The sequence below is a fragment of the Pinus tabuliformis genome, chromosome X (assembly GCF_031772625.1).
Source record: "Pinus tabuliformis cultivar Carrire ecotype Pingquan chromosome X, CPIR1, whole genome shotgun sequence".
Classification (NCBI taxonomy): Eukaryota; Viridiplantae; Streptophyta; class Pinopsida; order Pinales; family Pinaceae; genus Pinus; species Pinus tabuliformis.
In genome coordinates, this window is record NC_142308.1 from 933,568,125 (window position 1) to 933,595,497 (window position 27,373).

A 27,373-nucleotide genomic window follows, 5' to 3' on the forward strand; every position below is an offset into this window, starting at 1 on the left:
AATCACAAAATTGTGAGATTTTAAAGTGAAGTAGGGTTTAGGAATTAAGTATGTTTTAGGAATTTTAGAGAGGAGAATTATGAAATTTCATGGGAAAATTTTAAAGAGAAAGGTGATGAAAATGAGGGAAAAAAGGATTACAAATGGGCAACCTTGGACAGCAAGAGAAATTTGAAACCCTAGCACCATTGAGACTTTAAATTTTCCACAAGAATGTAGGGTTTTGATTTATCATTTTCATAGCATTTGAACATATTAAATTTCTCTTTCATCTTGCAAAACCAAATCTAGCCATGGAGGAGAGGCCTACCTGCAATTTGCCTGAGAGAAAAATCGATTTGATGGCTTGCTGGCAGTTTGTTGAGCTGAAACCCCAACGCGTAGCGCGCCTTGCCCAACGCGTAGCGCCCCTCTGACGCGTAGCGCCCCTCTGACGCGTAGCGCACGTGCAGAATAACACTGAGAAAAGCTTCCTAACGCGTAGCGCGCCCTTCCTGACGCGTAGCGCGCCTCTGAAACTTCTCAACTTGCTCAAGAACTCCTAAAATCGCCTTTGCAAGGATTCACTTAGCTTGTGAGAGGCAAATGAGTTGCTAATGAAGAGTGAGGTGCTTTTATAGGCTTCCTTTTGATTTTTACTTGCCCAAAACCCACTTTGTAATGTTTTGAGTGTTGACACTTTTTTGAATTAATTAACTTTGACTTTTGGTTTCTTTTCTTTGAAAAATTGGTTGAAATGATGATTTCTTCTGAAAATTTTTGCAGGGATAGCTTCCAAAGTGCTTTGGCAAAGGAGACCAAGGCTACACTTCGACATTTGGAGAGTTTGAAATTTTGAGAATTTTTACAAAAAATGAGATTATGACCTTTGTTTTTCAAAAACAGAGTTTTGAAAACAAGGTGAAAATTTAGCTGTACAATAATGAGAATTGTTGAAATGATGCTTTATGAAGAACATCCCTCTGGTCTGCTGATCCTTTATGACTTCTCAAGACAAAAATGGACTCAACCCTAGACCTAAGACCTCAAAACTTAAAGCAAGATGAATGACCCTTTGAAGATTTTATTAACTTAAACACACCTGAACCAGCAGTGCCAAACAAGAGGGGAATAAAAAAAACACAAACTCCCTCCACCGGGATTATGGCATGCCTAACGGAATGCAACATGATCACACTGATGGGACACCTAATCATGAAATGCAAAGAGCTTTGATCTCTGGTGGAGGGCTACTAGACCGACTCTAACAGGGAGAATGGATCTGAGAGGCCTAAAGTGCTCACCAAGTAGGGTTGAGTGAGTGCCTCTCGCAACAAACCCGATCACACAGCAAGAAAGGGTACTGAGGTTTGTGGACCTAATCACATACCAGGGAGGGGATAGTGAGGTCCTTCAACATCTACACCCAATCACCAACCAAGGAAGGGTGAAGTGAGGTCTTGGACCCGATCACACACCAGAAGGGTGTAGTGAGGTCCTTTCAGCATCTAGATCAGATCACCAACCAGAGGGGTTGAGTGAGGTCTTGGCCTAGAGCGCTCACCAAGAAGTGTGAGCGAGTGCTAGCTAGTTGAGGTCTTAGCATTTTGACCTAGGGAGAGGTCATGGGGACCAATCACTTTGGAAGAGTGAGTCCTGATATGTTGATGACATTGGCATAGATTTGGTACCGCCTCGATATGGCCACTAGCAGATTTTGATGGTAGATGATGATACTAATGATGATGACTTGATATAACCTTTTATTTAGAGAAATTTTCCAACTTGAGAACACCAATAACAATGATTATGAATACCTCCCTAGTTAAGAGGGAGTGTTGAATTTGTAACTATGGTCAGTCTTCATAATGTATATTTGGTCACTTGATGTACTTGTATTTATTATTGTAAAGCATATTTTAAATGCTAGAGTCAAAAGAAAAAATTATCTTGTGTCAAAATCCTATTGCAAATTTTTAAAGAAAATAATTTGAATTTTTGAATTGTAATTTTTGGCTCCAAAAGTTGTCAAGATGGCCTCCCTCCCAATCAATTCGTCCCAGGCAAAAGACACACCCATTTGGCCAAGACATATCACTATATAAAGGTAGTCCGACCTCCTCCACCTAACCAATTCGCATCTTTCTCACAAGACAGTTTTTGGGCAAGCGAGCTAAGGACAAGAAAGACGAATAGGACAAAGAAGACGACAAAGTTGGCTCTCTTTCTCTCTCACATCAACTCACACGTGTGTACATATTCTCTCTCCTAGTTCGCAATTTTTCAGGGCATTTTGTTCCAGGGGACCAAAATTCTAGGCAACTACATGGGCCGAAATCTTGGGGCAACTGGCAACTGCAAGGAGGCCAAAATTTCTGGGTCAAATCAGGCAAAATGAATTTCTGGATCAGATTGGGTGGCTTGACTTGGAGGGGAAGATTAGGTTTGACCATAGGTCTAGGTGTGTCTCTTGTTGAACAGAAGGATTTCTCTATTGAAAAGGTTGTTGGGTTTTTCCCCTTGGTGGGTGTTCCCAGGGTAAATCTTGTCTCTTCTTTGTGTGTTGTGCTTTCTAGTGTTCTACTGTTATTTATGATTGAATTTCTGAAGTATAATCATTGAATGATATATTGAAATAAAATTAAAAGAAGATCTACATCAAAAGTAATTATCAATTTTTCAGAAAGAACGTGTTATTGATTATAGCACTTAGAAAATCAACACATGGCAACTCTCATTTTAACCCACAACTGGCCAAAATCATGCTATGATACCATTGTATCATTTCAAATGGATATTTTCGTTAAAAATAACGATGGTTTTAACTCGACAATATAGCACTAGGAAATACATTCAAAAACACCGTAAAATTTCTAGAAAATATTGCCAGTAATTAATTCATATTTACAATAAACCTAGAAATACACGACAATTTCATCAAAATATTGCAACACGAGAATAAATCAGAAATGTTGCAACAATATTTGGATTCAACTTTATTATATTAATAAGAATATATGCCAATACAAAATAGTTGGAAATAGCTAAGATAATGGCCACCCAAGATATACGCTACAATGTTAATGTTGGCTTCCAAAACTGAAACTGGAAACAATATAAGTGCACCTATGAATTTTGGATGAATTCATCTACGAATGAGATGGGTTTTCATCCACTCTCACCGAAATACCCAAGGGTTTTCGTCCTGGGGCTATTGACGCTCAAAACGAAGTTCTCCAACCTTCACGAATAAAAAAATACTCAACTCAAAGATATTCCAAATGATTTGCTTCTCTCCTTTTATAGATCTAATGGATCCATCTCCAACCTTTTAAAAGCAGTTTATTTTATCATTTTATTTCCATACTAGAAGATTCTCCCCCTTTATTTTATTTAAGTGACTTTTGTTTTATTTTATTTAAGTCACCTTTCCCCTTCTGGCCTTTTTAAGAAGTTTCCCCTTTTTATTTAATTAGTGACTAATTAAAGTTACTTTTAATTTAGGAAAATGGTAAATCCGCCTCTATGATCTCTACGGCCACTGAAAGTCACTTGTCACCATTTCGTCCTATAGAACTCTTCGTTCCAGTTCCAACGAGCTATTACACTAAGGTGTTTTATCAAAAACTCCTCCCAAAATGACACCTCAAGCATATTTAATTAAGATATGCTCATTAATAACCCCGTTTTACGGAATGATCAAAATGCAACAAAACTAAGAGTAAGTTGTGAGGAATTGACCCTGATGATGAATTATGCCAAGCGAACTCTATTGGACCCCATAAGACTCCTCCAAAACCCTTCGGGACCACAGATAATGAACTATTGCTCTCATGAATACGTTGTCACCAACCCTGGAAACCCATCCTAGCCGCATCATAAGGCAAACTGAAAATGGGGACATTACAATATCAGTAGAGGTTACTCTCATTTCATTTGAATAATCACTTGTGGATCAATTCGGCCCTCTTACAAATTTCAACCTAGCTGAAACTTGTCGTGTATTTTCTAGAGATGTGATCTATTGTGGACTTTTACTTATGGAGTTGTTCTCTTGTCTTGGGGATGTCATTTGGAGCAATAAAGGATTGGTTCATGCATTCTAGCTTGTAGGTGTCCCTTGTATTTGATATATCCATGTATTTTGTGGCTATTGCATGGAATGGTTAATTGTCTAGGCTTTCTATGTAATAATTATTATTGAAAAAATTTCTATGGAATCTTACCAATGGTATTGTATGCATTACCCATTGTAAGGCTTGTCTGACAATCCCATGAATGATTCTTTAAAATAGCTCTCCTCATTCACTTTTCCCCCTCATAAAATGATAGCGGTTTGGAACTAGGGTTTCATATTCCCTTACTACCTGCTAGAGTTTAGTAGTTTTGTCCTAAGTAGTCATCCCATAGACTCCATCACCTAAGATCAAGGCACTAACCTTATTCACATTGCTAATCACACCAAAAACATTCTTAAAATTGCACTTTTCTTCCCTAAACTTGAATTTTCAACTCTTAAGGAAAGTTGTTAACTAGGGTTAGGGCTATATTAAACTAGGGTAGACTACATTGCCTTGTGGAGGTATTCAAGACTTGGTTGAGAGGTCATTACCTCAAAATCAACCTTTTCCTGTGGCTAGGTCCTCCATGCTAGGGAAGACGTCCTTTGCCCTAGGTAAATTTATCCCTAGCAAAGCCTTAGTTTTTCCCTAGGTTTCAACTTGAGGCTTCAAAGGCTTTTTGAACCGTAAGTTAGTTGTGCATATCCATCTCAAGCCTTTTCTTGGCCTTGTGACCTTTGATAAGCTTGTTGACCTCGCTTACTAATAACGCTAGTTCATTTTGTGCCCTAACTAGGCCTCTTGGGGAATGTGCATTGCCTTATTTGAGCTAGCTAAGCCTTGTTCCTATGTAGAGCTTCTCTCCATGAGCTAATTTGTCACCTCTACCCCTTGAACTTGATATATCCTTTAGGTGACCTTACATAGGGAAGCCTCCCTTGTGGTGAAAATCCACAAAAGAGCAGGAAGTAGTGGTTGTGGCAACACTGGGCCACACCTTATAGTGTTGTTACTTCATCTAGTTTTTGCCTGGAGAGCTCCCTGCGTAAGATCTATTTGATTTTGGGGCAACATACATTAGAATACTACTTGTCCAAATGAAGAGGCCTTCCAACTATGACAAGAGTTAGTTTTTCTACAATTGTCAAGCAAGTTTGCATTTGCAGGTTTAACTAATAAAAGGTCTTCAATGCTCAAGGAAAAATTATGCACATCTACACAAGGTCTAGCAATCAATGAGCAAGCCACATCCCATGTGTATGTCCATCATCAAACACCCAAGGGTCATCCATACACCATGCACCACATATCACATGAAGCACCCCAAGAATGGTATAGACACTTTCAAAATAAATTTGAAAGCTAATATTCAAAACCCTTGAGAAGGTTACCTGCTTTAGACCTAATGATCTTTTGTTATCTAAGCAATTCACACCAAAAATCCCAATCCAAAACCCTAAGAGGCTTTTAAAAAATTTGCAACACCGACCCATTATTCAATTCTTACAACACCCCAAAACCATAAAACCTATGGTTGGCCCTAAATGATCCAACTCTCCACTTTATTGCTCCTTGAGAAGTTAATATTAAAACAACTGTATTGATGCATTTCATTCCAAAATTTAATAAATATAATAGGACCCCTTTTAGAGAGTGTATTAGAAAAAACATGAAACAATAAATAGCATGTGATATCCATTTCTTTCATTCTTGCTTTTTGCATATACATGGTTTATGTCTATCTTCATTGATACAATAGTTTTCAAAATCCAAGTCAGTCTTACAATCGATATAAAAATGAAAATTATCCTAATTAATTTAATTACACAATAGGTAGGAGATTTGTAATCACAAGTAATTCAACATGAGCGTGAAAATTTATTAAAATCCTTTTAGCAAGGAAACAACAAGATGGAATATAGAGTTACTACACAAGAAAGAAATGTTAAACTAATGTTAAATTTTCATATGTAAGATCTTTTCACTATCTTGTAAACAGTGAAAAAATCAATTATTGAATTAAAAGACAACAAAGCAAATTTCTCTTAATAATATTCAATTCATCTTTCTCATAAAACCATAAGTTAAAATTAGGTCTCTAGAATATAGTGAATAAAATTTTATTTCACTCACTTCAAATGATCAAACAAGTAGCAAAACCCTTTTCTAAGGTTAACAACTTAGATGGGATGACATACTATGAAGTGTGTTTCATGCTTTGCTTTATTTTGGAACATCTTAAAATTTACTTCTTATTGTTGATATTAGAAGCATAGGAAAAATCTCAGTTTTGAATAATAATGCTAACACCATTAGAGCACATTCATTTTCTACATTGTAAGATTGATGTTACTATCTATCTTAAAAAAAGTACCAACACCTCGACTTGATATGATTGACATTGTATTTTGTATTAGAAAGGCCAAAAGGCGTAAAACATGATAAAGGATACTTAAATTGTTATGCTTGATAATGAATTGCAATATTGTAAGTTACCTCAAATATATCCAAGGAACTCAAAGACCTTCTTACTTAACTCTCAAATATATCATTCATAGAAAGCTGTAAGCTATTCATATAAAATATTTGGAGGTTGATTATTGGAGAAATACCTTCGATGGGGAAAAGAAATAGCAATGCTTTACAAAACAGAATCCTAATCCTAAATGAAAAAAAAACTCATAAAATTGGAAATAAATATTAAATATATTTGTACAAACCTAGAAGGTCCATGCACTCCATACAAATGCTCTAGTGTAAATTGATCAATTGCACTTCCAAAGTCAATAACTCGCCTGCATAAGCAACACATGTGGGATTCTTAAATATGATAACCATCTATGTCAAGATAAGTACACATTTGGCATATATGACAATGAGAAACCAACACAAGACATTTTCAAACACAGAAAAGAAGAGAAAAATAGACTTTAAATAAATAAATCAATGAAAACATAGATTGAAGTTCATTATTTCTAACCAAAAGGATATATATCACTGATAATGATTACAAAAAATGCCCTATCTATTGGTTGATCTTAACGAAGGTTTGTAACAAATGTAATATCCCCATTTTTGGTTTCCATTGTGGTGCAGTAAGGGTGGATTTCCAGGGTTTGTGTCAGCTACGCCATAGGTGCGACATTACGTCATTAGTAGGCTCAATGGGTTTTGGAGGAGTTTTATGGGGTCCGACAAGGCTCGCTTGCTATATTTCATCATCAGGGTCAATTCTGCATAGTTCATTCTTGGTTTTGTTGCATTTGGGCAATTCCTGTAAAACGGGGTTATTATCAAACATATTGTAATTAAATATGCTAAAGGTGTTATTTGGAGCGAATTATTTGGAGAAACACATTAGTGTAATAGTTGATTGGAACCAGGATGAAGAGATCTACAGGATGGAATTATGAAAAGTGACTTTCAGTGGCAGGAGAAATCGTAGAGGTATGGATTAAAAGTGACATAAAAAAATAAAAATAAAAACTGGATGTCAAGATTTAATCTTGGCCATTGAGATCAAGGGTTAGTGGTTTTAGTAATTAATAAGTTTATAAAAGGAGATGGGTGAGTGAAGAGGCAAAATTTTTCTTCATGAGATTTGGAGAAACAAAGGAGAAGGAGAGGAAAGGAGAAAAGGAGATTGATAAAGCAAATCCTACCAAAGAAATAAGTGTACAACAGCACGGCAGCAAGAAAATCAGCACAGATTTCAAGACAGGAGGAGGCACGCATATTATGGTATCTTCTTCATCTGTTGACTGAACTCCAATGTGATTTTTGAGACTAGTTAGGCTGAAATTTGTGGTTGCCTAAGCATGTTCTTCAAGGCAGTCTGAGCAGATTTTTCATGGGACTATCTGCGTAGACTTTGAGGCTGATTCAATACAAATTCAAGTCTAGTTAGGCAGAAATTCAAGTGACTGTCAGCGTGAATCTCAAGGCTGACTTGGGCACAAAATTCAAGGAAGGTAAGTGAACTTAAATGTTGTTAAGTAATGTTGTAAAATTCTCTAATAAGAAATTAAGTTATCTCTTCCTCATTGGTTTTCCCACAGCCAGTTTGACCAAAAATATTGTGTCTAAATTTTATGCACCCATGTGTGATTTCTCAGCAAATGTGAAAGTAGAGTAGATCCGTGTGTTTCATTTTGAGATTCTAAATTCAAGTTCAAATAAGCATTAAACTTGATGTGAAAAACAAACATGAAACCAGGGAGGGAGGGATATGCAACTGCAATTTTTCTGCATGGTCTCAAAGCAACAGTGAACCTATCAGCTAAGTGTTGAACAACAGGCATAAACAACCTACATACCCACAGATTTGGTGGTTGAGAGGGAGACTATTTACAGATTTTCAGTGTTGGATAGTTGCATTGGTTGAGAGGCTATGCTCTTCCCCCCTATTTGAGCTCCCAGGGTAAGGAATTGAGCTTTAGAGCTCCTAGGGTTGAGGGACCTCTGGATTTGACAAAGTATACCCCAGTTGGCATCTGTCTATCCCTCCCATCTAGCTAGTGGGTGCTCGCTATTTGAGTTAGGCCCGACCCTTACCACTTATGGTAAGTGGCATCCCACTCAAGCTAGAGATGCTAGTGTTCTACCACTAACTCTTGAGGGCCAAGTTGGGAAGATCAGCAGATAATAGGATAGGCATGATCCTTACCATTTATGGTAAGTGGTATCCCTCCTATAATCGCCAGCCAGTGGAATAGGCGTGATCCTTACCTCGTAAGGTAAGTGGCATCCCTCCAATTGTCTGTAGGTTTCTCATGTTGTAGCATTATCTCCCCACTGGAAGAGATTCTCGAGTTGTAGCATTGGCTCCCCGCTGGCAGAGATTCTCAGGTCATAGAATTGGCTCCCTGCTGACAGAGATTCCTGGGTAGTAGCATTAGCTCCCCGCTGGCAATTATTCCCAGTGGTAGCAATGGCTCCCTGATGGATAGAGGGTGATAGCTTAAGCTCCCCTATGATTCTTCTTCTTTAGATTCGAGAATTATTTAGCAGATAGAGTCGAGCAAAGATGAGACATGATTTAATGACAAGACACTTGCGATGATCACATGATGCAGTTGGAATTTCTCCCTAACTGGGAGGGAGTGTTAAATTGGCAACTCCATGACAAATTCCAATCATTGGACTAGATTCCTCTTTCCAAGAGGACCAAAATTGACCTTTGAAGCAATGTTTTAAAACTCCGACTCGGCCGAGGATCGACTCCGACTCCGACTCCGAAACGGTAATGACTCGACCGGCTCGATTTCAATGACTCGGTCGTTGTAAAAAATACATTAAATATTTATTTTTTTTATTAAAAAACATTATTTTAAATATTTTAAACATAATTTTAAAGATTTTCATTCATGTTTCCAAACACACAACATTATAATATAGATGGAAGACAACATATGATCAAAGTAGGCTCATGAACCAATCCACTATATCAAAATGGTACCCAATGGCAATACATAGTCGGCGACCTCCAGAGACGTGTCCCTTCAATCAAGCAACAAATTGTGTATAAATAGAGACCTTGACCTTGTCACCTTTACAACTGAGGGAAAACAAACTGGCAAGCTGAAAGTGGTGGCCATGTGTTTGAATTTTCCACATAAAGCTATGCATCCTGTATGTTTGAATGCTAGTTAGATTGTAGGGTCAGCATTTACCATCTCTAAACTTCTGGTCTCAAAACGAACCACCTCTCCTCCCTTGGTTTTTCATTTTCTCCCTGGGATTTCCATCTGATTATATAAGGTGCAACACACCCTTTCAACTTTGATCTTGTGCCTACACTAGGTATGTGGAAAAGGGGTTGAATGACAGTACAATTAAAGAAATGATAACACAATGAAGTGGGGTGAAAGCGCGATAAATAGATCCAACTAACATGTTTTTCATAAAGTTTTAATGACTTTTGGGTTTTGGGAAATATCCATTGCTTTGACAACCCTTTTCACATGCCAAATTGGAAATGTGGGCATATAGAAAGGAAATTAGGTCAAACTAACTTAAATTTTGTCTGATTGGTTATGTTGGACATATATCAATGCATTACATAAAAACCCTTATCTTTCAAAATATCTCAGACATAGAACAATAACACGCGGGCATTTTCACAACAATTACGCAACAAACACACATACATTCATTTACTGGGCAATGTCTGGTCAGTTTTCTAAGAAAATATATGGCTAGAGAGTAGATTTCCTACCTTAGACAACATGAAAACTTGAAAACTGCATTAAACATTTGAAAAAATACCAAAAAAATGAATTTTTTTATGTTTTTACGCTGCCCAGCCGTCCCCTTGTGACTCGGCCAAGTCATATCGGACCCGGCCGGGTTGACCGAGTCATGTGTGACTCGATCAACCGGACCGGTTACTTGGCCGGGTTAGTCCTCAGGCTATTGAAACGGTTCGACTCGGCCGAGTCGGTTTCGAAACGGCCGGTTTGTAAAACAGTGCTTTGAAGCACTAGATTTGCATAAGGGAAAATGTATTTTTGAAGTGAAGCCCACAATGACACATTTGATCAGGTTGGCCTAAGGAAAAATTGCCCCTCCTCCAACGCCTATAAATACAAGTGACCTCAAGCTCATTTGGACATCTTCACACAACAACTTCTCTTCTTCTCTCCCAATTTGATTCATTCATATAGGTCTGAGGCAGCGATTCTCTTCACATGTGTGGGAAAAAAATACGAAATTACAAGTGGCTGAAATCTGAAGTTGTTCTACAACATTTACCAACATTGACTAGCGTTGACTTTGACTTTCTGGTTGATTTTTGGTTTAATTTTTTGTGAAAAATTATGTTTCTCTAGGCCGCAATTTCGGGCACGAAAACCAAGGCATTTGGAAGAAGAAGATATGCTTTTGCTACTCATGAAGAAGGCCATCGTCCTAAAAAGAGATCAAGGAATTCAAGGTATGATAATAATGCAGTTTCTACTCAATCTGAATATTGTTTTATTTCTGCTCTTTCAAGTTTCTCTCCTCTGGATTTATTTGATAGTTGGTTGGTAGATAGTGGGGCCTCTAGACACTTCACTGGTTATCGTGAAGTCCTCTCAAACCTGGTTGAGAGGGAGACTAATTTGAAGATCATTCTCATGGACAATTCTACTTATCCTATGAAGGGGTTTGGTATTGTTTCATTTCATTTGGATTATGGTCAAATTATACATCTACAAGATGCTCTATATGTGTCGAGATTGAAAAGAAATCTTGCATCTATATCTGTATTGGAAGACAAAGGAATGAAGGTTTCTTTCATAAATGGAAAGGTCCTTACTTGGTCAATGGAATCTCGCTTGAGGGATGCCTTCACTTTGGGATCAAGAATAGAAGACCTTTATAAAGTCAATGGAAGACCAATTTGAGCATTGGTTCATGATAGTAATCATCAATGTGAGTTGTCGCATCGAAGATTTGTTCACTTTCATTATGACGCCTTGCCTAAGGTAAGGAAGATGGTTTTTGGGACGCCCAAGATTCATATAGATCGTGAGTCTGGGATGTGCAAGTGGAAAGAAGACAAAGGGACCATTCCCTTCAAGCAGGAGCAGGACCAGTGGAATACTACAACTAATACAATCTGATCTATGTGGACCCATGCCGGTGACATCTCTTAGTGGCTACCAGTACTACATAATCTTTGTGGATGGTTTTTCTCGCAAAACATGGATTTTCTTCTTGAAGCACTAGGACCAAGCATTTGACATGCTCAGGGAGTTCAAGGCACTTATAGAAAATCTAATAGGGAAGAGGATCAAAGTATTCAGATCTGATAATGGAGGAGAATTCATTTCAAATGAGTTCATTGACTTCTGCAAGAAATCGAGAATAAAGCAGGAAACCATCATAATTTATAACCCTGAGCAAAATGGAGTAGCTAAAAGGAAGAACAAGACTATCATGGAAGTTGCCCGAGCCACATTGTATGATGAAAAGTTGTCGAAGTTTATATGGGGAGAAGTTGCAAACACTATTTTCTATGTTCAAAATAGGACTCCTCATCAAGCCTTGGGTGACACGACTCTCAAAGAAGTTTTCACAGGTGTGAAGTCTATTGTTGGACATTTGAGGATCTATGGTTGCCCCATTTATTTTCATGCGCCGAAGGACAAAAAGAACAATTTGGAAGCTTCAAGAAAGAAAGGTATGTTTGTTGGTTTATGATCCCATGGAACCCATGGACCCTTTGGATCCCCCTTTGTGTGATCTTCCTACCAAGAAGAGACCACTATAGATTTGTGATAACTTTATAGGATACTAAGAGACATGTTGCTGCAAGAGGAACTTTCAAGGAAAGAAAGAAGCCATGCCGATATCAAGGATATGTTGTAGCAATGAGCAAAATGATACAGGTTAAACCACACATTTTTGAAGCAGTGAAAGAACAAGTATGGAAGGATGGTATGGTTGAGGAATATGAATCCATCATGAAGAATGATGTATGGGAAGTGGTTCTAAGACCCTAAGGAAAGTTTGTTGTGGCTTCTAAACGGTTGTACAAGATTAAGCATGGCGTGGATGGAAGCATTAAGAAATAAAAGGCGAGATTTGTGCCTAGCGGTTTCTCCCAAAAAGACAGAGAGGACTATGATGACATTTTTGACCAGTTGCCTGCTATACTACCATTCGATCTATTGTTGCTCTTACTATGAATTGACACTTCACCAGATGGATGTGAAGACTACATTTTTACGAGGCATTCTCAAGGAACAAGTATATGTTGTGGAACCTTAGGCCTTTGAGGAGCATGACAAGAAGACTCATGTATGCAAGCTGAAGAAAGCGCTTTATGGATTGAAGCAAGCCCCTAGGGCTTGGTATGCCTGCATTAATAGATATTTGATGAAGCTTGGATTTACGAGAAGCAATGTTTATCCAAATCTCTACTTCAAGGTTGTCCAACATATGCCCCTAATTTTGATTTTATATGATGATGATGTATTTTTGATAGGTGGAGAGCCTCTTATTCTCAAGTGTAAAAGGGAGTTGGCCTCTAAGTTTGAGATGAAAGACCTTGGATTGATGCACTACTTCCTGGGCTTAGAGGTGTGGCAGAGACCTGGTGAGATTTTCCTTTCTCAAGGGAAATATGTTGTCAAACTATTGGAGAGATTTGGAATGGTGGAATGCAATTCCATGGCCACACCGATGGAGATGAACTTCAAGAAGTTATGTGGAGAAGCTACAAAACATGACTTGGCAAATCCCTCTGAGTACCAACAGTTGATTGGGACACTAATGTACTTAGTGAATACTAGACCGAACATGTGTTTTGTTGTCAACACTCTGAGTCAATTTATGACTAAGCCCCTACATGCACATTGGGTTATCGCTAAGCATGTATTGAGATACATGCATGGGATTATTAATTTTGGATTAAGATATATTGCCAAAGACATAGACTACATGGATACACTGATGCTAATTGGGATGGAAATGTTATTGACAAGAAAAGCACATCAGGGTGTTGTTCTAGCCTTCGGTCTACCATGATATCTTGGATGAGAAGGAAGAAAAAGTTTTTTACCTTAGTACGGCTAAGGCTGAGTATATTGCTGCTAGCATCGCTAGCTATTAGGTAGTATGTGTGATATCCCCAATTTTGCTTTTTTTTATTTAACAGGATTAACTAAGTTTATTGGGGAAGTGCTAAGCATAGAAAAAATTTGTAATCTGAGCATTGGAGACATTTTTGGTACATGGAACTTAGGAGAAATCGAAAACTTCAATATTAGTGGAATATGGAGGCCCCCCCTCATGGAATACACACCCCTTGGAGGAAAAATCGATTTTGTGGAAAGGAGATCGAAATTGGATGAGGGACCCACAAGGAAAGGTGAGGCAACAATTATAAATAGAAGGTTGAAGGCAACATTGGGCACCTTTTGATAATTTGACATTTACACCAGTGTTATCGAAACCGACCCGATTCCGACAAAACCGGTCGATCCGACCAGTTTGGGGGCAAAACCGGTCTGAACCGGCCCTCCGAACCAGAAATGACCAGTTCGGTACCGAACCGGTTTTAACCGGTTCCAAACCAATTCTGCCAGCCCGTGGGCCCCACGACTATGTGACCAGCCAGGCCAAAAAAATTGATTTTTTACATTTCTTTTGGTTTTTTTAATTATTTTTCCTCAATTCTAAACCTAATATAGTCGCCTCCCTACCCCCCTCCCCCCGCCACCCTAAAGCTATTTAAACACCCCCACCCCCTCTATTCTACTCACACTATTCATTCGAGTCTCTTGCATTTCTTGAGCTAAGTTCGGTGAGGAGAATTTGGGGAGTTTTTTACAAGGTTGTCCTAAGGGAGATTTTTTGCAGATTTGAAGAGCTGATTGGAGCCTTGGAGAGCTATTGGGTTGGAATATTTTTTAGCTACTTCAAAGAGTTATTTTTTCCCAAATATTTTTGGGTTTTCTTCAGAGGTTTTTGCAATTGGTGGAAGAATTTTTTTTATTTTGTTGGGGCTGCTACATAGCTGATTTTGGAGCTGACTTTCTCCAAAATATTAAGAGGGTAAATCAAGGAAATTACAGCTCTTTTTTTCTTCTATTTTTCTCTAAAAATCGGCTATTTTTTCCCATAAAAATTTAAAACCCCAGTGTTTTTATGCAAATTTGTAGGGGATGCTCTGCAGCGGATTTTGGACGAGTTTGGAGCTGATTTTCTTTAGCAAATTAAGAGAGAAATACGAGGTATTTTTTTCAACCATTAATGTTCTATTTTTCTTAAAAAACTATTTTTTTCTTCTCTTAAAATTTTAAAACTCCAGTTTTTTTTATGCAAAACTCATAATTTCATATTTCTTTTTTTTTTCTCAAAAATTATTGTAATTTGCAGAGTTATTTTGAGAGATTTCATTGGCAAATTTCTGAAGGAGATTTTGGAGCTAATTGAAGAGTTTATTTTCAGCTTGGTTGGAGCTTCTTCTCTTCTCAAAATTTACAGATCTTCTCCAGGTATTTCATTGTTTCTACTCCTCTTTTATTTTTCTCTAAAAAAATGTGATAAAATTCTAAAAACCATAGGGTTTTCTATGCATATTTTTCTATTCTTCCCCATGGCCCCCAAAAACAAGAATGATCCAGCTTGGGTTCACTGTCATTTAAATGAACAAGGAGTAAAAGTCTGTGACTATGTGGAAAAGAAGTCAAAGGTGAGGGCATCCATAGAATCAAAGAACACCTAGCACATTGGAGAGGGCAAGTAAAACCTTGTGAAAATGTTTTTGATGATCTCAAAGAGATGGAAAGTTTAATTGAATCCTACAATGAAAAGAAGGGAAAAAAAAATTAAAAAAGATATAGCCAAAAGTCAAAAATATGATGCCATGTATAGTGACCTTGATTTTGAAGCATATGTGCCCAGTTTTGAAGAATCCTCTAGTTTCCCTACTAAAGTTGAAAAGTGTAGTTCAAGTGGTTTAAACTTGACGAGGACAACAACCCATAAATGGATTGACTCTTTCTTTGTACCCTGCACCACCCCTGGTTCTCAACCAACCCTTGATGTTTAATGGAAGAAAATAGAGAAGGAGGTTGCATTTGAATGCATTGCTAGATGGTGGTATGATGCAGACATACCTTTTAATGCTACTAATTCTGCATTTTGTCAGCCCATGATTGATGTTGATTATCTTATTTGATTTTTGGTGATGATATTTAATGATCTGAAAGTAATTAAATTTAAGTGAAATACATATTCACCACCCTCTCAGTATTTTAAACATTTATCATGATCATGATACAAAATCAATCATACAACTTTTGCTCTTTAGCATGTGTCTTGCTAAAACAACACTTTTCAACATTTGAAGTAACTATTGCCACCCCACATCTAGCAGATGGAGAACTAGCAAAGCCTGAAGAAAATGAGGCATGGGGGAAAACATTAGTGGGTGCATTCCTCCCTTTCCTCTAAATTTTTCTAGATGTATTTGATGATGGAGCCATGATTTCTGTAAAATGAGGAAGACAATCGATTGTTGTAAGAAAAAACTTAAAGATTTTGTGGACAAATCAACTTGCATAGCACTTGAATCCCTTCTAACACTAGACAATAATCATTCGATGCACTCCAAAATGAACTCAAATGAAAAGAAAAACATGTTTTTGAAGGGTTGTGGACCTCTTTTATGGGGGTGCATGGTGAAGGAATGTGTCGGAAATGTGTTTGGCAAGTGTCATGTGAATAGGAGACATGCCAAACATGTGTCAGACATCTAGTTTAGAAATCCAAATTCAAATGGAAAAATGATATCCTTTGGTATGAAGGAAGAATTTATCTAAGCCCAATCCCAAGTTTTAAATCCAAGATTCTTTAACGAGTCCTATGATTCCCCAGTAGCTGGACAAGAAGGTTTTTCAAAACTTATTGTAATGTATAGAAGCTAATTTTTTGGAAGGGGATGAGCAAAGATATTCAAGTATATGCCGTAGAGTGTGATCAATGCCAGAGAAAGAAAAATGAAAATATTATGACTCCAGGATTGCTCCATCCTTTACACATCCCAAACAAAAAATGGGAATAAATACCAATTGATTTCATTGAAGCATTACCCATATCAAATGGGAAGGAAAAAATCCTCATAGTAGTTGACAGGCTCACAAAATATGCACACTTTATAGGAGTAAGGAAACATGACTCCACTAAAAAAATTGCAAAGGTATTCTGCAAAAATGCTTACAATCTACATGGTTTCCCAAAAATTATTGTTAATTATATAGATGCCAAATTTAAAGGAAACTTCTAGAAGGAATTCTACAAACAAATTGGAACATCACTCAATATGAGTTCAGCCTACCATCCCCAAACAGACAGTTAATCAGAAAATGTTAATGAATGTTTGGAAGTTTGCCTGCATTGTTTTGTAATAGAAAAAGAGAATAAGTGGTTCCAATGGCTACACCTTGCTGAGTAGTGATACAACTATACTTATGACATTTTGACTAAAATGACTCCATTTCAAACTCTTTATGGCTATGACCCTCCCGGGAGGAAAGAAACTGCTATAAAAGAAACACCAATTCCAGCAATAAAAGATCAATTAGAAGAGAAAAAAAAAGGCCCTTCAAGCTCTCAAGGAAAACTTAAATATCATAGGAAATCTTATGAAGCAGTAAGCTAACCAATACATGATAGAGAGAGAGTTTGAGATTGGAGATCGGGTATTTGTAAAGCTTCAACCTTACAAACAAATATCCCTCTAACAATAAGGAAAGAACAAGCTAGCACCGAAATTTTATGAACCCTATTAGATTAACAAGAAGATAAACCAAGTGGCATATGGTTTGAACATACCTGATAAACGTCGCGTTCACATTGTTGTTCATGTATCTTGTCTCAAGAAAGTGTTGGGTAAGCACCAAACATCACAAATGTCATTCCCTATCTTAGATGATGAATGAAAGATCATCCTATAACCAAAAGGTACCATTACCACCAGAGAAAAGAAATTACACTCCCAAGTGATTATAGACAACCTCATTAAGTGGAAGAACCTATTGGAAGAAGATGCCTCTCGAGAAACAAATTTTTGTCAACAATGTCCTTCATTAGCCATGCTTTGAGGAAAAAGCATCTCTTAAGGTGTGTGATCGAGAATTAAATTATATATGTATATATAAGAAAATATTTATTAAATTAAGATGGGTTATGACTTTTCAAGCCCAACTTGTCATATAGGCCTGGGGTTATAGTAAAACATGCTGAAAAGTGTAACTAGGTTTGGTCTTCATAATGACGTGTAATTGTGATTTTAGGTAATTGATGTAAAGAAGAAAATAAAACTATCTTTGTAATGCTTGAATCATGGCTTTCATAAGGCCTTACCCTTATTTTAGTTAAGGTTCCCATCGTGAGCCTTTAGGTTTTGCCATCAAGTCATAAAAGTCTATTGAGTCAATGTCATGTTACATTTGTATATGAGTTAATGAAGGAATCAAAGAGACCCTCCAAGACCAAGCTCAAGCATCTCCATCAAGCCAGCCTTAAATGAAATAATGGAACTACTCCAAAGGACATGTCATCTCACCCTCAAGACAAGTCATCTTATTTGATGGTCAAAACACTATAAATAGGCAGCTCGACTCTCATTTGAACACAAAAGATTTTCAGTCAAGAACAAGTCTGCAATAAGAAGTGCGAGAATAACTTGGGAAGGAGCCTCATGATCAATGAAGAGAAGGGAAGGAAGAGTGAAGTTCTTGGTGTTGCTTTGGATTTGTTTTAGGGCTATTTCTTGTCACACGTGCGAAGAAGAGAGGTATCATTTGTTGCAGGAAAGGCCAAGAGTATCACTATCTGCTACAAGGAAGGGCCAAGGTTGGTAAGTTCACTCTAGAAGCTAAGTCAAGGAGAAGACATTGCAACCATCAAGCCAAAGTGTAGAAGGAAGTCTCCCCATTCAAGCGAAGTGGTAACAAGGTGATGCAACTAGGGTTTCTGAATTAGGGTCGAAAGTTGCAGATTTGTCCTAGGAACCAAAACAATGCAAGGTAGATGAGAAGGAGGAAGAAACAAGGAGTTTGACTATCATTGACTCAAGAAAGAAGAAGAATCTTTGTGACTTGGTCTTGGAGGGGTCAAATCGGTCAAGAGTCATGGTCTTGGTATTTTTCAATTGAAGTCTCTATGAGAATAAGAATTCGTTTGGGTTTTCCTCTCAAGTAGGAGAGGTTTTGGCCCTAATTGATAGCCTACATACTATGTCTCTTGTCTCTTTATTGTTTATGCTTTGGTAGTTGTTTGATGAAGAAGAACACTATTATAATCTAACTAAAGAGAAGATCCTAATCTATTGAAGTAAAAAGCATTCACAAGTAGTTATCATCTAGAGAAATTACCTAAACTTGTTGCCCTACAATTCTCAACAACCCCCCCCCCCCAATTGGAATTATATATTCATCAATGAAAATTTATTTATTCATTAAAATATTTCATTGTGTGCCTATTCGTACAATTTTTCTTGTAAGATCTAGCATTTCCCTCTAGGCTCTTCTATTGTGTTTAGGACTTTTTCCTTTAGGAGATAGTTTAATCAGTAATAGGTAGCAAATTTAGAATTGCGTTGAAAAAATAATCTTAGATTTAGTGCTTATGGACTTGCACATGGTCAATATTGCAAATAAAATTGAAGTTGTTGGTCATGTTCCCACTATCTGTAAAATTTCAAAACCGAAATCCTATTGCAGCAACTGGAAATTATTCTCCTAATTGTTAATTTAATTTAACAATTTATTTATTGATTCCTACAACAAATACTAAATAAATCACACTGCAACCTACACAAATAAAATTGCGTAAGAATAAACGCTAGATGAAATGCTAGCACACACATAAAATAACAGTTATTTTTGGACAAATGTCCCCGGAAAAACCCAACTTAGGAAAGTTGGTGCAGCAGTTGAGGGTTTTATTATTAAGCAGTAGTGAAATAATCTAAATACAATTGGATGTCGAAATTGGCAATCCGACAGAGAAATACTGGCAAGAAAAATCTAGTGAGGAAATTTCCTCACTCCACGGGCAAATCTGGGCTCCGACCTCAACTCTAGGTGAGTCATCCAAACTAGCTCTGCGCAGCTACTGCATTACATTAGCGCAGTCCCTTCTGCACTCAGTTTGAACCAGCTTCTCCTCAAGTTGTTTGGTCTGTTGTTGTCTAGGAAAATGTCTCTCCTGGCCTCTGGAACCTCTGTCCAGCTTTTGGCACTGAAACTCGTCTTTCCCTAGTAGAATCGAAACTGCCTCTTAGAGGCTACTACACCGCCCCAGTGTTAGCCTCTCTATGGCTCTTCAGCCTCTCTGCAAATGTACTCACCGGATCTGGAATCCTTCCTCTAGATTCACTGTCTCTGCCCCTCTCACTACTTCGATCTCACTAGCTCTCTCTCCAGCAATTGACTGTTGCTACTATAGAAATCGAACTGCTCAAGTCACTTCTCCAAGTGTCCATCGACTTCTTCTTATAATCCTCTGTTGGGACTCCAACAACTAAGATTAAATCTTAATCGATAGGACCATCTTGAAGTTGATTCGTGTGGGTCTCTAGATCATTCACGCCTTGACTTAATTAATACTGATAATTAACCATATTCCCTAAGTTTAGACTTAGGAAATATTAAAACTTGGTTAATAATCTAATTTCTAGGTGAAATTTCCAGAAACGATTTTTGGGTTTTGGAGATCTCATGTATTCTAGGCTCTCCACAAAATTTCAATGCTAGAACACATCCAATGATACAAAAACTAACACTCCCTCTTAGAAAGGAATGTGTTCTAGTGCTACTGCACACCCTGCAGCAGCAACCTGTCTCTGCATCATCTGACAATGCTGATGTCTAGTTGTTGTTGCCCACCAACCATTACGCAACTTTGATATATGTTGCATATGTGTTGTTGCTAACCCTGTTGAACTGCTACCAACACTACATTTGCACTGCAACTCCCTCTCATTTTTTGTCGTTGCAACTCAGAAGCATCCTAAGTACTGAATTAATTTTGATCAGTATAATGCATGTCTCCCGTGTCCTGACCGCTACTAGCTACTTGCTTTGTCTACTGAAGACATTGCGATGTTAACAACTCTACACTAAGCCATCTGCTTTGCTATCAACACTGCATTGCGCTCCTTAGCATTTAACTACTACTAGTCTGCAAATGTCACTTGACCTCTGACTGCATCTATTGCCACTAATCCATCTTGCTACTGAACACTGTGGGCCCCGTAGCAAGGTATTGATCCTTGAGGTGGACTCCTCAAGGATCCTGCCCATCTATAGTGCTCTAGAGCTACAAAACCAAGTGACGCCACCTCACTCTTGGAGCTATATCAGCAAACATGGCGAAGTCTTCCTCCAGCCTAGATGAAAGCCTATCAATCTCTGTTGATGCTGTCTGTTGGTCCTGCTTCTCCTCCTTGTCCTTCTTCCAGAGAGGACATTGGGTACTGTAGTGACCAAGCTCACCGCATCTAAAGCACTTGACCTTCGATAGGTCCTTCTTCTTCTCTCTACTCCCCTTGTCCCTAACTGGGACCCTTCGATGCGAGGGCCACATTCTCCTCCTCCTTCACCTGCTCCAATCCGTTGTTGCTACCATTGATGGAGCTCTTCAATAGAGCTCATCTCAACTCCTGCTGCAAATCAACCTGCATCCTGTCCCACCTTGGCAAGGTATCTCTGCCCAAAATACTTTGGACAAATACCTGCCACTCCTTAGAGACATTGTTTAGTGCCAATCGCACTAGCTCTGTGGGTTGAGGCGCTGCCCCAACAGCTGAAAACTGATCTTATACCACTTGAATCCCAGTGAGGAAGGACTCTATGCCTTCCGCCTTCTACATCTAGATGAGCCTCGGCTTCTCCTCTAAGTACATCTTCCGCTGCTTAGAAGTTCCTTGGTATAGCGTGGAGAGGGTATACCACATCTTTTGGTCGTTCCTTTGGCCGCTATATGTGATACAACATGATCCCTTACTCCATCTCAGATTAGCCTCTTTTCCCATGCCATCTCCTTTCTGTACTCCTTCAGCTGATCTACATCCTGGGGTACTGCTATCGCTGCATCTATATACATCTTCAGGACAACCTCATCTAGAAGGAAGACATCCTTGCCTTCCAGATGACATAGTTGGAAGCTCCATCCAACTTGTCCTGATCACGAAGCCCAACAATGGCCATTGCAACAAATATCGGAAATCTCCTCTTTCCTTCTGCTCAGCTACAGCACTACTATTCGCACTCCCTTCTGGAGTGAGAAAATCTGCTCACAACGATTGTTGATCTACAAGGAAAAATTGAACTTCTTGAGACTAGAAGTTCGCTGAGGAAGATTTTTCCTCAATGTGTGCTCTTCTTCCTTCCACCTGATGTTTGCTCTACTCTAGCAAATTGTTGCAAAACTATTGCATCCAGCTAGAGATCTGCTCTGCGAAAATACTAAGTTGCTCCTTCTACCTCTAGAATCACTCGATTTGGAGAGATCGAATTTTTTTGTCCCACTCAAAAAAATCAAATCCCCTCGAGTAACTTGGCCTCTTAACAAAGTGACTGCGCTACCTCTGGGAATTTCGACCTATTGCTCACACTGAATAGAAAAATTCCTTCTCTCTTCGCCTTTGGGCTCTCCGGATTATCAACTACCCTCTGATACCATGTGAAAATTCCACAACCAGAATCCTATTGCAGCAACTGGAAATTATTCTCCTAATTGTTAATTTAATTTAACAATTTATTGTTTCCTACAGCAAATACTGAATAAATCACACTGCAACCTACACAAATAAAATTGTGGAAGAATAAACGTTGGATGAAATTCTAGCACACACATAAAATAACGCAGTTACTTTTGGACAAATGTCCCTGGAAAAGCCCAACTTGGAAAAACCGGTGCAGCAACTGAGGGTTTTATTATTAAGCAGTAGTGAAATAATCTGAGTACAACTAGATGCCGAAACTGGCAATCCTAGAGAGAAATACTAGCAAGAAAAAACTAGTGCAGAAATTTTCTCACTCCACAAGCAAATCCGAGCTCTGACCTCAACTCCATGTGAGTTGTCCAAACTAGCTTTGTGCAGCTATTGCGTCACACTAGCGCAGTCCCTTCTGCACTCAGTTTGAACCAGCTTCTCCTCAAGCTGTCCGGTCTACTGTTGTCTGGGAAAATGTCTCTCTTGGACTACGGAACCTCTGTCCAGCTTCTGCCACTGAAACTCGTCTTTCCCCAACAGAATCGAAACTGCCTCTAGAGGCTACTGTGTTGCCCCAGCATCAGCCTCTCTAGGGCTCATTTGCCTCTCTACAAATGCACTCACCAAATCTGGAATCCTTCCTCTGGCTTCACTGTCTCTGCCCCTCTCTCACTGCTTCGATCTCACTAGCTCTCTCTCAGGCAGCTAATTGTTGCTACTCTGGAAATCGATCTGGTCATGAAATCGAAGTGCTCAAGTCACTTCTCCAAGTGCCCATCAACTTCTTCTTATAATCCTCTGTTGGGACTCCAACAACCAAGATTAAATCTTAATTGATGGCTAAGGTCATCTTGAAATCGATCCGTGTGAGTTTCTAGATCATTCACGCCTTAACTTAATTAATATTGATTAATTAACCATATTCCCTAAGTTTAGACTTAAGAAATATTTAAAAACTGGTTAATAATCTAATTAAGTCATTTCTAGGTGGAATTTCCGGAAACGATTTTTGGGTTTTGGAGATCTCATGTATTCTAGTCTATGCACAAAATTTCAAGGCTAAAACACATCCGATGCTACAAAAACTAACACTATCCCTCTTTCGCTGACTTTATATCGCTGATTTATTGGTTTGAAACATATCCTCACCAAAGGGGATATACTTACATGTGTATAGCATATTTGGTAGATTTCATAGAAATATCTGTCTTGGATCTGTGCCAAATAAATCACTCTACACCTACAGAATAAACCCTCAGCAGCTAGTGTATCCCCATCCCCACAAATCTGTCAAAGGAAACAGTGGAATATGATTTGGGAAAGCAGATTTGAATTGTGGTGAAACCCTCTGCCCAGAAGTTCTTTTTATGTTAGAGTTTATACATCAGCAGTAGGGTGTACCAGCCTCAGTAATTTGACTTACAATGCTCATTTGCAGCACATAGCATCTTTTGCTAAGTTGTATAACAGCCCTCAATCCTCTGTATGCCTTATTGCTAGAATAATACTCTCACAGCATTAAACTTCAGCTATCATATGTGAATTTGCACCTGGTTACTTGCAACTATTATACCACAGGAATCTCAAAATCTGGGTTACAAACAGAAATGTATAAGGCTGCAACCTAACTGTTTGACAAAATGTGTATGAGTTAATTTATACTTGAATAACAGTCCCCTTTTTTCCCTCTGTTTGTATGTACGTATTAACATCATAGATGCAAGCCTAAACTCTGTTTATCATGTTTGAAAATACAACCTCATATTGCGCTTGAACAAGCTATGTTTGCACTTTGCAGCCCTGTAGTTTCCCATTTACACCTGCAAGCAATAAATTTAAGAGAGTGGTTTCAGATGGTTTCGAGGTTGAAGCAAAAGCAAACTTCAAGTTAGTTTTTGGTAGCATCGGAAGTGCTCTAGCCTTGAAAATTGATGGACAGGCTAAGGCACATGAGTTCTAAAGAACCCAAAAACCGTTTGGTGAAATTCCGCCCGGATTGTATTTTATTAAAATAATTAATATTTTTAATGGGGTCCCTAAGTCTAAACTTAAGGAAATTAAAATATTAATGGGTATTAATCAAAATATGGGTGAGAATGATCTATAAGGCAGATCAAGTCATGTTTTAATTTTGGCCGTTGATTAGAGACTTAATTTCGGTCGTTGAAAACTCAACAAGAAAAGTATAAAATGGACGCTTGGGGTTCATTTGGAAACACACACAAAGAGAGAGAATTGATCTAGAATTCGATTTTTGGGGCTATGAAGCTGAGCAATTCGAACTAAGTGATCATTCTGCAACAGAGGGGCAGTAAGAATCTGGGAGAAAGACTTTCCGGAGAATACTGACTGAGAGGCGAAGAGACCTTGCAGAGAGTCAGTGCAGTAGCCAGGTGAGTTGATGTTGGGCCAGTCTGGGACCACGCAGCCTTGACATAGACCCAGAAGGGCCACCACAGAGCAGAAAAGTTGTCTGTCATGCAGAATACAAAACTGTTGAGAACAGTCGAAACTGCCAAGAACTGCAGAAACAGTCGGGATAGCTGACATAGAGGGCAGAAGAGGTGACGCAGAGCCTATGCAGGGCCAGTGCAGAAATAGTCGGGGTTAGCTAGTCTTGTGCTGGATCAGCAAAAGAAAGTACTTTACAATGATCAAGAGAACCTAACTTCTACCCTCTAGGTTATGGTGCTTGACATGGAATGATGAAAGATTGTGAATACCTGCTGAAGCCTAGAATCGGTGACCTAGTGCAATACACCTTGAATTATTTCTTAAGCCAGTGGAGGGTCCAAACTACTTGAGGTAATCAACTATATGCAGTGGGAAAAACTAGCGAGGTGATTTCTAATGAAACAATCTTCAGGTGTCCACAGATTTATACACCTCCAGGGCTGCTATATTCAATGATGTTGTTAGAGGGCTTCAGGATTCTTCCATAAATGATTGAGGATTGATACTGCTTGATGCTTGTAGATCTCTTACTCTTCAATGTGCCCAAATATTTGCTGATGACTATACTGAAGGGATATAATATAGATTAAAAATATTGCCGCTGTAAGTAAATAACATTTCACAGGTCGGCTTGACTGACATAAGAGATTCAAGCTGTGAATCCATATATGAGATGATTACGACACTGATGAAGGCACACATTATGGATTTCATCACCCAGGAGCTCATACTGTTTCCATAAGTCAGCGTACATAATATGAGTAGATGATTTAATCCCTTTTATGCTACGAACCGATACTGAGATCAAGGTGATGACCTTACTTATGAGATTAATAATACATCGATCTAAATCTCCTTTATGCAAAGAAAATATGATAGGAGTCTCAGCTCCTCTTTCTTTACAACAGACACTCAAGTTTAGTTCTTTTGAGATGAAATGAGCTCAGAACAGGAGAGCTAGACTGCTTCGAGAAGCTTGGGCCTCATGCTCGGGAATGAGTAAAAGGTTAGGTGCAGATTCATGCTCAAAATGTCCTCAAAGTCAACTTTGGACTGAGTATTTACGCAGGAGTAGACTCAGAATTTTAATTCTTTTGAAGGCTGTCCTTTATGGGTTGAATATAGACCATTTTCCTTTCTTCTAGAGTATGGTCGAATAGGAAGGCCTTAAATGCCTTCCAGCATTGGAGATCAGTCCTGTCACAAAAACATTAATATATTCACTTGTTCAATAATGAAATATACATACCAGAGCTCTGTGGCACCTTCTCTCTCTATGACATGCGAGTGTCCAGAGGATTGTACTTCTGTGATCATCATTTTTGTGACATAACATCTTTGTGGATGCGAGCTTCAGAAAGTCTGTCATCACTGTGTCCTTTGATGCAGAGATCGGATTACATGCCAATAAGTGCAATCAAGAGAGGGCTGATAAATTAGCTTTGGGTTCCTTTGAATAGGGTTGAAGTGTCCTCGATTAAACATGATTTGATCCCCTCAACACAAGTAGTCTATACTTCATCAAGTTCTGCACTTCAGCCTTCAACCTTGAAGAGGAACTCAATCTCTTGTCATGTCTACCTAACTTGTTCCAACAAGGTATGCTCCTTGACATTAGTATGTGTAATAATGTAAGGGCCATGTCAACAAATGGTATTAATGCCTTGCAATCTTTGTAGCTTCAGTATCCATGCCTCCATATGCAACATTCTTCAGATGTTCAGCAAGACATATCACTGTAATGTATGGTTTTTACAGATTTGCATTTTCAACAATTCAGCCCATATCATGCTTGAATATAATTTAGACTTTCAGGGGTCAGGGAGGCTTGTCAACTAACTCTTAGAGATTGCTTTCTCTCACTCTTGCTTGGGCTTTGTTCTTACCATAGCTCTGATGCCATGTTAAATTTAGATAACATGTTCTCTGCTTAGGACAATTACTTCAATGTTCCTTAAGTGCCTGATTTTAATCCATTAAGCAATCACATAAACCATTATCTCATTGACAGTAATTGAAGAAAGAACATAAACATCAACAGTAAAGGACTAGCCAAGACAAAAGGACACAAGATTTTGGCTCAAGCCAGGGAAAAAACGCCAATGTGGGGAAAATCCTTAATCAATTCTTCTTATTATTATCATCAAATGTTCAACAGAGGAAGAGATAGAGAGAGTACAATCAAAGTCAAAACTGACTGTCCTGAGCCAATGACAAAATGCCAAAGAAGCTACCCAAACAAGTGTGCGATCCTGTCTTTGAACAGAAGCAGATTAGATCTGTCCTAACCAGTGATCAGTAGTAGTTACAAGATGATATTCTGAAGGAGATGGATCAAGTTATGTGGCCTCCTTTGCTAAATATGATGAGCCCAAAAACTGTATTGTACTAGGAAAATCTCTGAGATTATAACAGACCTGGTTAGGGCACATGCCAGCCCTAACCTACAACAACAACCTCTGTGTTAGCCCCCATAACATGCTTCATACTTCTTCGTTGATCCTTCATGTGATAGCGGATTAGGGAGAACAGTCTTCCAGGCCTCTTGGCCTCCTTCAAACACGAATCCAAACCAGCTGAAGCTCTAGGAGGGACTGTGGCCTGTTAAAGAGAGGCTTCTTGTATACCATAGAAACACATCCAAAAACATTCCAACTCT

General features: G+C 38.5%; 1 protein-coding gene across 4 annotated transcripts in view; it reads right to left on the minus strand.

Moving 5' to 3' along the window:
• The window catches only part of LOC149142747 (kinase superfamily protein), a 402,879-nt gene that overhangs the window by 159,326 nt on the left and 216,180 nt on the right, over positions 1–27,373 (minus strand). For all 4 annotated transcript variants that reach the window (XM_089447805.1, XM_089447806.1, XM_089447807.1 and 1 more), the window contains one exon: positions 6,761–6,835. In XM_089447805.1, coding sequence (XP_089303931.1) covers positions 6,761–6,835 — 75 coding nt within the window. The remainder of the gene's footprint in view (positions 1–6,760; positions 6,836–27,373) is intronic.